The 12,763-nt window shown below is 42.2% G+C and overlaps 1 protein-coding gene across 1 annotated transcript; it reads left to right on the top strand.

Moving 5' to 3' along the window:
• Positions 1-5,365: 5,365 nt before the first annotated feature.
• On the top strand, positions 5,366-11,575 carry LOC127780861 (alpha-glucan phosphorylase, H isozyme). Its single transcript, XM_052307835.1, has 15 exons — positions 5,366-5,724; positions 5,827-6,006; positions 6,302-6,478; positions 6,564-6,649; positions 7,141-7,330; positions 7,807-7,899; positions 8,308-8,492; positions 8,639-8,756; positions 8,840-8,971; positions 9,179-9,397; positions 9,483-9,686; positions 9,789-9,947; positions 10,153-10,416; positions 10,611-10,801; positions 11,169-11,575. Exons 1-15 carry the CDS (start codon positions 5,524-5,526, stop codon positions 11,293-11,295), a joined length of 2,526 nt encoding a protein of 841 aa, XP_052163795.1. The 5' UTR covers positions 5,366-5,523; the 3' UTR covers positions 11,296-11,575.
• The last annotated feature ends 1,188 nt before the right edge of the window (positions 11,576-12,763 follow it).

Here is a 12,763-nt window from a genome sequence, read left to right as displayed (position 1 = left end):
AGATTTGAAATAATTTTACCTTCCAATAAACTTTTGTCCTAATTCCATGTAAAGTCAGCTAAATTGTAACAGTAAGAATGCAGTTTGATATAGCCACATATGTATGTGAAACACAATTGTAATTTTAGAAATATATATATAGGAGTTATAAACTAAAGCCCCGTTTAGCACATCTATAGCTCCCAACTCTAACTTACCTAGAGTTAGAGTTATGCCAAACGGTATAGATACTCCTTTTTTAGAGCGGATTTAGCAGAGCTGCTCCACAAATTTGTACTACGGGGGTGGAGCTGGGTTTTTGCTGCTCCACAGCTCCACTCCAGTATCCACCCCAAAAGACCCGCTACCCTTTAAATTTTTTTTAATGTATTTATGTGATATGCCACTGAACTACCCCTTTCACACCCCCTCTCCTCCCTTGAAAGCGGTGACCGGCGGTGGCGGCGGCGAGCGGTGGTGGCGAGTGTCGGTGGCGGTGGGCGGGTGGCGGCAGGGCCACGCCAACGGCGCGCGGGAGCAGTGTCGGCGACGATGGCGGGGGTGGGCGGCGGCGATGGCGCGTGGGCTGAGCGGCAGCGGTGGCGGCAGGGCGACACCAACCAGGTGTTCGACGAAATGCCAACAAGTGACGTGGTGCGCGTGGAGCTAACAGTGGTGGAGAAACCCTTTTTACTCCCGGTTGGGAATCCCCCTTTAGTCCCGGGTTTCCAACCAGTAGTAGCAATCCGGGACTAAAGATGGGTATCTTTAGTCCCGATTGAAATAACCGGGACTAAAAAATCCATCTTTATAGCCATTTTTTTCCTTTTTTATTTTCTCCCGAATCTGGGTGGTATGCATATCCCAAATCAAACCCCAAATCAAAGTAAGATCCCAAGTCCACATCACAAATCTTACTGTTCTAAAAAATTACATCACAAATCAAATACATCATAAATCCTAAAAATAGTTACATCACAAGTTTCTACAAAATTCATCACAAATACATCACAAGTTCACATCACACACAAATCAAATTCATCACATGATCATGCAATAAATCACAAATTCTTAAAAAAAAAGCAGAGGAGATGCCCGGCCGCTGCCGCCTAGCCTCCACGCCCGCCATCGCGCCGCCCGCCCGCTGCCGCGTCACCGCGCCGCCTCCCCTCCGCGCTGGCTGGCCCCCGCGGCGCTGCCCGACGCCGTGCCACCGCCACCCGCTGCCGCGCCGCCCGCTGCCTCCCGGCCCGCTCGCTCCATCGGCCGGCCCCTCTCGCTCCGATCCAAGCGGCGCTAAGGAAGAAGAAAGAGATAATGATAGGGAGTTAGAGAGGAAAAAAGAGATAGAGAGAGAGTTTGTTGCGTGGACAGGAAAAGAGGAAAAGAGAATAAGTAATAGGGATTATATAGTACGTGTTGATTTTTATTCCCGGTTAGTAACACTAACCGGGAATAAAGTTAGATCTTTATTCCCGGTTGGTGTTACCAACCGGGACTAAAGATCCTAGCCGCCTGACATGGTCTGACATGGAGACAACCGGGACTAAACATCATCTTTAGTCCCGGTTGGTAACCCCAACCGGGAATAAAGATCATATAGTCTTGTTACGCTTATAAACCGGGACTAAAAAAACGTTTTTAGTCCCGGTTTTTAATGGAACTGGGACTATTGTGAATTTGGGTCGACCGACCAAAGATGGTTTCTCCACCAGTGTAACCAATCTATCCAAACACTTCCATGTCCACTTCAGCTCTCATAGGAGCCAGTTCTCACCGGAGTTAGAGTTTAGAGTTGGGAGTTGGAGTTTGGAGCCCTACTAAATAAAAATATTTTTTAAATAAGGCTAATTATATTACATATAAGAAACAATGTACGGTCCTATTGTAAAATGAAAATAAGACATTAAACATATCAACACATAACAAATACGATCCATATCTTGAAAAGCCATAAAAGATGTGAGACGGATGTAGTCATAACGCTGACCAACTTCAACACGTGAAGATATATGAACAAACACTTACCACCATTTTTTATCAAAGATTCCCAAACTGGCATCACCAGATAAATCGGTGGGCTGGAACACTGAATGGGACCAATCTAGGAAAGACTAGATTGATTTTGAATTAAGGAGGGGGTGAGGCTCGAATCCGGACCGGCTAATTTGCAGCTTGCGTTGCTAGTCGGGAAGACCCTGGGCCTTTCTCACTTTCTCAGTGGGCTGGAACACTGATGATAAATGTAGCACATACACATAGCGGGATGATGGTCGCATGGCCATGAACCCATACCGGCTAAGGCTACATTCTACGCTATATTTCTCGTTTCTTAAGTGCACACTTTCATAATTACTAAACATTAATTTTTTTAAAAAAATATTATATAGAAATGTTGTTTTAAAAAAAAACATATTAATCATTTTAAGTTTTTAGTTAATACTTAATTAATTATGTGTTAATTCATCGTTCCGTTTTACGTGTTAGGGAAGGGTCCCAGCTTCTTCGAAATCCAAACGAACACAGGCTAAGAGTGCTACGTTGATTGGGGAGAAAAGTTATAATCAGAGCTCGGGAAGTCGGGATGTAGTTTTTTTTGGCTAAATCTTGTCTGCATATCGTATGTCGTGTGTTATCGTTTGGCACATTTGAGTTGATACATGGCCGATAAGAACAGAAATGTTAGTAATGTTTCATATTTTCGGCAAATTTTTATAACACAAGATTGATGACAAGTTTCAAACCGGTGTTTAGGCGTTTAGCGTACTCAATTGACAGCAGAATGAACGGACCGAAAACAAAACTGATCACAACCAACTTTTGTCGAGCATATGCCTCAGTGCATCACCGTACGTATGACGATAGCTCAGTGCACGATCAGCAAGGGCCTCCCGCCTCCCTCCAAGAAAGGACCTGACGTGATACTGACACTGCGTTGCTACTTGCTCTAGTCACCGTTTCCTCAAGGGCGAGAATATGACCCGGCTGGCCTCACGGACCGTAGGTCCGCAAAAGCGTTGCTACCTTGCACGGCTGCACCCGCGGTGATGCGACCCCCCCCCCCCCCCCCCTCCCCCAAAAGCGTTTGGGATATTCCAGAGATTTTGTCTTCGAGATGCAATATTTACTCAACCATTAGTCCATAACAAAACATACTTGTACTAGTACATCATGGACTGAGTCCAGTCCAGCAGGCAGTTTCAAGTTCACAAAACGGAGGTGATTCCGGCTCACATCTCCGGCATGGCGGCATCTCGTCAATTGCTCCTCCTGAGTTCTGAGGGCGTAGAATGGCCATGAACAGGGGACAACAATCTGAGTGCGCACGGTGCCCGAGAGCAGGAAGATAACGTACTTAAATAGGAAAGCTGACGGAACCGGCCAAAGCGCCCCCCTGGCCCCTGCCCAAATTGGCAATGCCGGATCGATTCGTCGGCGGCCGCTCACCGGATTGATCCTCAATGAAGATGGACACCACCAACGTGGCACGTGTACGGTCCCGGCCCTTTTCCTGTCATTTATTCCCTCCACACCGCCATTATACTCTAGATTCATCGTAACATAATGTCATCTCTCATTCTTATTCTTGATTGGGTTTATTACAGGATGGAGGGAGTAGGTCTGTGTAGGCATTTTTCATCGCACGTATTTACATGCAGTGTGATGAAAAAAAAAGAGAGAGAAAAAGTCAGAAATGATGAAGATCTTTAAGGCTGTGTTCGGCACCCCTTGTTTCCAACCTCTCTCTCGTTTTTCGCACGCACACTTTTTAAACCGCTAAATGGTGTGTTTTTTTGAAAGGTTTCTATACGAAAGTTGCTTAAAAAAATCAAATTAATTCATTTTTGAAAAAATAGTTAATACTTAATTAATCATGCGCTAATGGACTGTTCTGTTTTCCATGCGCGTTGTTCCTGTTGGGAACAGGGGTGCCGAACGCAGCTGAAAAGGCCCCTTTTATTTGGAGGAAAAATATAGGAATTTTGGAAGATTTCAATCCTATAGGAACATTTTCTATGAAGCAATTTAAAACAAAAGATTGGATCATATCAGATCTTTTGAAATTCCTATGGAATAGACAATTTTGAAGGAAATTTTGTAAGAGCTTCAACCTCTTGGTAGCTTTCCTTTCAGTCTATCTCTCTCATCAAATTCCTAAATTTTTCCCGCGGTTCAATCAAACGGTTATTTCTGTGTTTTTTCTATGTTTTATAATCATCTATTCTACACTTATATTCCTATCAAAATCCTATATTTTTTTCTATGTTTTCTCAATCATGTGATTCAAAGAGGCCCTAAGTGAATGGGCTCTTTTTTTTTTAAGAGAAAAGGCCAGCTGCCCAGCTTCTATTGAAAGCTATCAAGTAAGTGAATGAGCTCTAATAAACCCATATTCATAGTCCAAAGGTTTTTATTTTTTAGAACCATATTTTCACTCTAACCCCGGTACGATGTACTAGTATTTAGTTTTTCTCTTCGCACACATTACCTTCAAAAGCGACACTGATCGAGATATTTCTCTAACAATGAGATAATAAAAAAATATCATTGACAATCGTTCAAATCCAAAAAATACAATTGATAAGTGTGAGTTCTAAGAAATACCATCATACAAACAGCTTTGTCCTAAAAATACCATCATCGTTAGGGTTCTGTCCATTCCACGTAGATGAACAGTAACCCTAACGATGATGATATTTTTAGGACAAAATCGTTTGCACGATGATATTTCTTGAACTTACACTTGTCGATGGTATTTTTTGGATTTGAACGCTTGTCAGTGGTATTTCTTAGATTATCTCTTTAAGAGTTTGTCACTCTTGCTCGTGGTGTTTAACAATTCATCATCGACGACTTTTATCCATGGTGTTTAACAATATATCACTGAATACACGTGTCATAAATACATACTGAATCCATTAATATTGACATGTGAGTGATAAAAACGTCAAATCTAAACGTGACAAACAGCTAAATGCCCCCTGAAGAAAAAACCTTGAAGAAGCCACAAATGATGGAAAAATTTCAAGTGGACGAGCTTTGATTCATAGTCCAAGGTTTTAAATTTTTGGAACAATTTTTCACTCGCGCTGATACAATGTAGAAGTATTCATTTATTTTTTATTTCTCTTTGTTGTGAGTAATATTCAACATTTTGATTAGAGGTTAACCTTAATTTGTGGTGTACTTGCATCCAAAAATATACATATGTCCGGGAAAAGAGCAAAGGAGCCAGAAAACAAACGATGAGCCTTCGTTTTCTCTCCCTCAGTTCTCCTCTACCACTTAAAATAAAAATATCTCTGCGTTTTCCAAAATTTCTTCGTCACGCCCAATTTATCGGATCTGTTGCTTCTTCTAGTCCACCCCAAGAGTCACGTGACACCTCACCCTTCCATTAGAAAAGGCCCCCTCGCCGAGAGTTCTTACCGTTCCGTTCCGTTCCATTCCATTCGGTGCCTCTGCCCGAAGCCGAACTCCGACGCCTTATCGACTCACTCACCAAGTGCTCGACGCAATTCCCCACCGGGGAGCCCGCCCGCCATGCCGGAGAGCAACGGCGCCGCGTGCGGCGCGGCGGAGAAGGTGAAGCCGGCGGCCAGCCCCGCGTCGGAGGAGCCGGCCGCCATCGCCGGTAACATCTCCTTCCACGCGCAGTACAGCCCCCACTTCTCGCCGCTCGCGTTCGGCCCCGAGCAGGCCTTCTACTCCACCGCCGAGAGCGTCCGCGACCACCTCGTCCAGGTTCGTGAGCACGCAGAATCCTAAGCGTTCGTCGCGGCGCCCGGCCGTGCCCGAGGCCAGAGGCCCAGAGGTGTGATCTCTACTTCCCCCGCGTGTGTGCAGAGATGGAACGAGACGTACTTGCATTTCCACAAGACGGATCCGAAGCAGACGTACTACCTCTCCATGGAGTACCTGCAGGGCCGCGCGCTCACCAACGCCGTCGGCAACCTCGGCATCACCGGCGCCTACGCGGAGGCCGTGAAGAAGTTCGGGTACGAGCTCGAGGCCCTCGTCGGGCAGGTGAGCTCCCTTTGAGTGTTTTCTAAATTAAAACGTGCTCTTTTTTTTTTTCTGAAGACTATTTTAGTACAGTATCGCTTGTTAGCGTCATTATTAAACTAGCTAGCGCTTTGTTTGATTGTGCCATAATCTAACGGGAATAACGCTTGTATGTATTCTTATTTTAGAAACAGTTGAAGTATCCGGTTAGATGGATTAGATTTGATCCGATGTTTAACCAAAATAAAGTATGGTTCAAAAGCATAGAAGTTGTACCGTATCCATTTTCTAAACATGTGTTCTGCTCTGTACTCAGGAAAAAGATGCAGCTCTGGGAAATGGTGGCTTGGGTAGGCTCGCATCTTGCTTTTTGGATTCGATGGCAACACTAAATTTGCCTGCTTGGGGATATGGTCTGCGGTACCGATATGGTCTATTCAAACAATGCATCACCAAGGAAGGCCAGGAAGAAATTGCTGAAGATTGGCTTGAGGTACCAACTGGAATGTACACAAGTTCCTCTCTCGTCATCAGTTTCTCTAGCTGCTGCTGATGAGCCACATGTTTATTTCTTTCAGAAGTTCAGCCCATGGGAAATTGTCAGGCATGACATTGTATACCCAATCAGATTTTTTGGCCACGTTGAGATTTTGCCAGATGGATCGTAAGTACAAGTTCCATTTTTTTAGAAAATGTTGACTAATAGTTAAATATGACATTATATAGCTTGTGTTGCCCTCCATATTAAAAAAAAAAGGTGCCTGAATCAGATTTATTTTCTTCAACTCCATTTAGAGATCTAGGATCATTCTTGGATATAACGAAAGAACATTATGCTTGCTTTGCTAGGCCTTTTCAGCGCATTTTCTTGACCTCTACTTCTCTTTTCACTCTTTTGGCAACTGGATCAAATGACCAAAACCCATGAGAAATGCTTTGCCAACACTATTCTTGTTTCAAAGTACTATTATTTCATGCTGTTTAAAAGAAACAGGGTTAATACAATTCTTATTTTTGGCTTGGTAGACATGATAGTTGCAATTCTGTACATTGGAATTATCATGCATTGTGCAGGCCCCATAGCAGGCATACCTGTAAATTGGTGTTTACTGCAAGGATTTCTGTCCTTTTAACTGCTTGTTTACTTTTGTTTAGTCGTAAATGGGTGGGGGGAGAAGTTCTCAATGCTTTAGCATATGATGTGCCAATTCCTGGGTACAAGACAAAAAATGCAATCAGTCTTCGTCTTTGGGACGCAAAAGCTAGTGCGGAGGATTTTAACTTATTTCAATTCAATGATGGCCAGTATGAGTCCGCTGCTCAACTTCATGCTAGGGCACAACAGGTGACATTTCATCTTGAACTGATTTTGTCAGTTGTGCATTTAAGTTGCATTAGCAGGGACTAAATCAAGACTGATGCCTTTAATTGATGCAAATACTTCTGCTGATCAATATTTATTCTTTTGTCAAATAAACATCTATCAGTCATTTTTAAGAAATAGAAACAGCAATGTAGTATATACAACCTAACTCAATGTTGTGTTTCTCAGTACAGTACCTTTTTAAACGGTGAATATATCTCAATCAAACAGCTTACAGTATATCTTTAATCAAACAGTTTAGTTGGTCACTGAAAAAACACAAGTTGTGTCTTGTAGTTTGGCATGGTTTTCAATTGTGGCTATAGGTCCATTTTAACTAAGAATTACAGTAGAAAATGTTGTGCTATATATTTCCTATCTTTTATTGTATATTCTCGCCATTCTTTTCCCTTAATGAATGTTATGTTGATAGACGTCTCTTGTCTATGGCTCTGCAGATATGTGCCGTTCTCTATCCCGGTGATGCTACAGAAGAAGGAAAGCTTCTCAGACTGAAGCAACAGTATTTCCTTTGCAGTGCATCGCTTCAGGTAATAATTAATTTTATTTGGAAGCATGGTTACTGTAAGAGAAACCTATCACAGTGCCTCCTATGTCCACACCAGTCTTTTGTTGTGAATTGTTGTTGTGCGATACTCATTAAAGAGTGATGGTTGTAGTGATCTATTGTTGCAACATTCTATATGTCTTTTCTGTCTTGAATGGGAGAATGTTAAACCGAGTTGTATCAAGGAGAGTTATATTTTTATCTAAAAAAAGGAGAGTTAAATTTAACAAATTATCATGAGCATCATTTCAATCCAAGAACATTTGGGTCACTCTTTATTTTTACTTTTAAGTTTTTTTTTAATCTAAGCTTTCTCAGTGTCTTGATTTTTTTAATATCTGCAAGGACTGAAGACTGTTCATAAGCATTACTGACAATGAACTATATGCAGGATATTTTTTTCAGGTTTAAAGAAAGGAAAGCTGACAGAGTTTCTGGGAAATGGAGTGAGTTCCCTGCAAAAGTTGCTGTTCAATTGAATGACACTCACCCAACTCTTGCGATTCCTGAGCTGATGAGGCTACTCATGGATGTGGAGGGACTTGGTTGGGATGAAGCATGGGATATCACAAATAAGTGAGCTCTAATATGACAAGTGACAATATAATTTGATCTCTTTTCTTATCTTTTTCCACCATTGTTTATTTTTCCGCTTTTCATTTTAACAAGAGTAATTCAACTTAAAAGCTTGACCTAATCAATAAATTATTTGAATGGTCCAGAACAATTGCCTACACCAATCACACTGTTCTTCCTGAAGCCCTTGAGAAATGGTCGCAGATTGTAATGAGGAAATTACTTCCACGACACATGGAAATTATCGAGGAAATTGACAAGCGGGTAAGTGCCATGTCACATGTATGCATACTTTTTATACACTACAGTTATGGTAAAATATGACACCTAGTGCAATTGGCTTGCAGTTCAAAGAAATGGTAATCTCCACCTGGAAGGAAATGGAGGGAAAGATTGACTCCATGAGAATCTTAGACAACTCAAATCCTCAGAAGCCAGTAGTGCGCATGGCAAATTTGTGCGTAGTGTCTGCCCATACGGTAAGTGCAGTTATTTGTGTTTGATGCTCAATGTTCTATAACCTTTTTCACAACACAACTATTCATCATGTCCATTCTAATGGAAACTACCTTGACCATCTTACCATCAATATGGATCCCCACTATTTTTTTAAGTATGTCAACATTATTTGCTTTCTCATATAAGTTGAGGAGGTCGTACTGAAGTGTGCTGAATTCTCTCCACAGGTGAATGGAGTGGCTGAGTTACACAGCAACATTTTGAAGGAAGAGCTTTTTGCAGACTATCTCTCTATATGGCCCAACAAATTTCAGAACAAAACAAATGGAATTACACCTCGTAGATGGCTCCGTTTCTGCAACCCAGAGTTGAGTGAAATAGTAACAAAATGGCTAAAAACAGATCAGTGGACAAGCAACCTTGATCTTCTTACCGGACTTCGGAAAGTATGTGTGCATCCTTCTAAACCTTGCACCATTTTTCCTTGCTATTACTCATCTGACTACTTAAGTATAACCGAAAGCGTTACAGTTTGCAGATGATGAAAAGCTTCATGCTGAGTGGGCATCAGCTAAGTTGGCTAGCAAAAAACGCCTAGCCAAGCATGTGTTGGATGTGACAGGTGTTACAATCGACCCAAATAGCCTTTTTGATATACAAATTAAACGCATTCATGAGTACAAGAGACAGCTGCTAAACATTTTGGGAGCTGTTTACAGATACAAGAAGTTAAAGGTACTAAAGACTCCCCATACTCTTCAGTAATACTATGCTTGTCTAAATTTAAATGGAAGTTCTCAATATTTCGGTTCTGAAATAGCCTTATGAATCTTGTAGGGAATGAGTGCAGAGGAGAGACAAAAAGTTACGCCACGCACTGTCATGATAGGGGGAAAAGCATTCGCGACTTACACCAATGCCAAAAGAATAGTAAAATTGGTAAATGATGTTGGTGCTGTGGTGAACAATGATCCTGATGTTAATAAATACCTAAAGGTATGGAACTTTTGCATTCTATCGCATCCAAAACAAACATGTCACTTCTCAAATTGGCCATCAGAGTCTTATATGTCCACCATCTATTCAAAATAATGTCATTATCATATAGTGAGTAATATTAAGATAATCTAGATTTGTAATCCTTACACAAATATTTGATTGTAATTTTGAATTAAAATGTGGACCTCCTTGTTCCTCTCAGGTGGTGTTCATTCCCAACTACAATGTATCTGTGGCCGAGGTGCTCATTCCTGGGAGTGAACTGTCACAGCACATCAGTACCGCAGGCATGGAAGCAAGTGGAACGAGTAATATGAAATTCTCTCTGAATGGTTGTGTTATCATTGGTACTCTTGATGGAGCTAATGTTGAGATAAGAGAGGAAGTGGGACAAGAAAATTTCTTCTTTTTTGGTGCCAAGGCAGATCAAGTTGCTGGGCTGAGGAAGGATAGAGAGAATGGCTTGGTAAGATATTTTCTTTCTTTTGAACGAAGCTTGGTAAGATATTTTCTAGTAGATAAGTGATATACAACCATTATTAGATGAGCTTGACTTGCAAATAGCTAAATTGAATTTGTTGGTATTGTTAGCTTATTGATCTGGTATATATTTCTCACAAGTGGATGAATTATCATTAACCTTGCTTACGTTACCAACAGTTCAAACCAGACCCACGTTTTGAAGAAGCCAAGCAGCTTATAAGGAGTGGTGCTTTTGGCACCTATGACTATGCTCCCCTCTTGGATTCTCTTGAAGGAAATTCTGGATTTGGTCGTGGTGATTATTTCCTCGTTGGCTATGATTTCCCAAGCTATATTGATGCACAGGCCCAGGTTGATGAAGCCTACAAGTAAGGATAACAAACATGCTATTTGCATTTACTTACTCCATACATTGCAAATTCTTGAACAAACATAACCATGCTCCAACAGGTCTTAATGCTATGGGAAATTTTAATGTACTCTTAGTGCTCTGAATTTGCTATAGTAATCAAAATGTGATCAGTTTGCATTCTTCTGTTGAGGGCCTACTGCTCTGGCTCAGCCTTATCCACGACCCGTAATATGGTTAGCAAATAGCAATCAATTAATATGACAACTCAACCAGTATGTAATTCTGCACAACCTATGTGAGACAACCAAACACAAGAACATTGCGCTCTTATTGCTATCTGTTCTTGCACTGAATGCTTTGATTAAATCCTGTTTCTCTGACAGGGATAAGAAAAAATGGATCAAGATGTCTATACTGAACACAGCTGGAAGTGGCAAATTCAGCAGCGACCGTACTATCGCTCAGTATGCAAAGGAAATATGGGGCATTACTGCTAGCCCTGTCTCCTAAATACGAGATGCACCAAGACGAAGCTCATCAAGATGGACGCTATATTATGCAATAATAAGGATTAGATAACGATCCACGGTGAATAACACTTGCTTCCGTTGTAAGCTGGAGCGCGGAGAACCCAGCAACGAGTGAAGCTGGCACTTTGAAGTGCGCTGGAAAACGCAACCCTCTTTTGCTTTATGCTAATATATATGTATTTGGTCTGGAACAAGGTACTTGTGAGATGTACTGAATGGAATCTTCCGTCACAAAATAAAACGATTCAAATTTTTGGTTATCTTTCTTTGTTACCAAAACATGCTTGTTGCAAAATAGCTTAAGCTTAATTTAGATGGAGCTTAATTTTTTTTAAAGAAGGGTATTTTTTATCTGGCCTCTATATCTAACCGGATATATGCAGCCTTTTTTAAATGGGTTAATTAGATACATACCATTAAAAATTTATCAGTTTTAAAATATACCATCAGTATTCGCGTATTTGGAACCATGCCATTACAATTTTACACATATTTAAGATATGCCACTACCTACCATTTACGAAAAAATTTAGACCAAATTACCCTTCTTTGCTTCTTTTTCTCCCCTCTCCTTTCTTCCACAGCTCAGAGAACAGGCGGCGGCGGAGCGAGCGGCGGCAGCGGCGGCGGAGCGAGCGGCAGCAGCGGCAGCGTCGCGACGAGCGGCAGCGGCGGAGCGGCGGTGGCAGCAACGGCAGCAGCGGCGGCGGAGCAGCGGCAGCAGCGAGCGGTGAGTAGCAGCGGTGGAGCGAGCGGCAGTGGCGGAGCGAGCGGCAGCGGCGGAGCGGCGGGCGGCGGAACGGCGACGGCAGCAGCGGCGCGAGCGGCGAGTAACAACGGCAGCAGCGGCGCGAGCGGCGAGCGGCAGCGGCGGCAGAGCGACGGCAGCGGTGAGCGGCAGCGGCGGTGCGGCATGCGGAGCGGCGGCGAGCAGCAACGGCGCGGCAGCGGCAGCAGCAGCGGCGGTGACGGCGCCGGAGTTGAAGCAGCGGGGAGAGAGAGCTTGAAGATGAGAGAAGAGGGAGCGAGGTAGAAGATGATGGCATTTTCGTCCAATACATGCAAAATACGTGTCTTAGTGGCACCACTGAAATTACAAACAAATATCAATTGCATCGTTCCAAATACGCAAATAGTAATGGTATATTTCAAAACCGGTGAATTTTTAATGGCATGTATCTAATTAACCCTTTTTAAATTAAGAATTTAGCCTATCAAATAGATGCAGCCTTTTTTAATAGGAACTTAGCCTATCAAATAGAAATCTTAGCCCTCAAATAACCCAATCTGAAATTCTATGCAGCCATTTTTAAATTAGGAAGTTAGCCTATCAAATAGGAAACTTAGCCCTCAAATAACCCAATCTGAAATTCCTTTTTTAAATTAGGAACTTAGCCTATCAAATAGGAAACTTAGCCCTTAAATAACCCAATTTAAAATTCGCGATT

The sequence above is a fragment of the Oryza glaberrima genome, chromosome 1 (genome assembly GCF_000147395.1).
Source record: "Oryza glaberrima chromosome 1, OglaRS2, whole genome shotgun sequence".
NCBI classification, from domain to species: Eukaryota; Viridiplantae; Streptophyta; class Magnoliopsida; order Poales; family Poaceae; genus Oryza; species Oryza glaberrima.
This window is presented reverse-complemented; position numbering and strand designations above follow the sequence as displayed.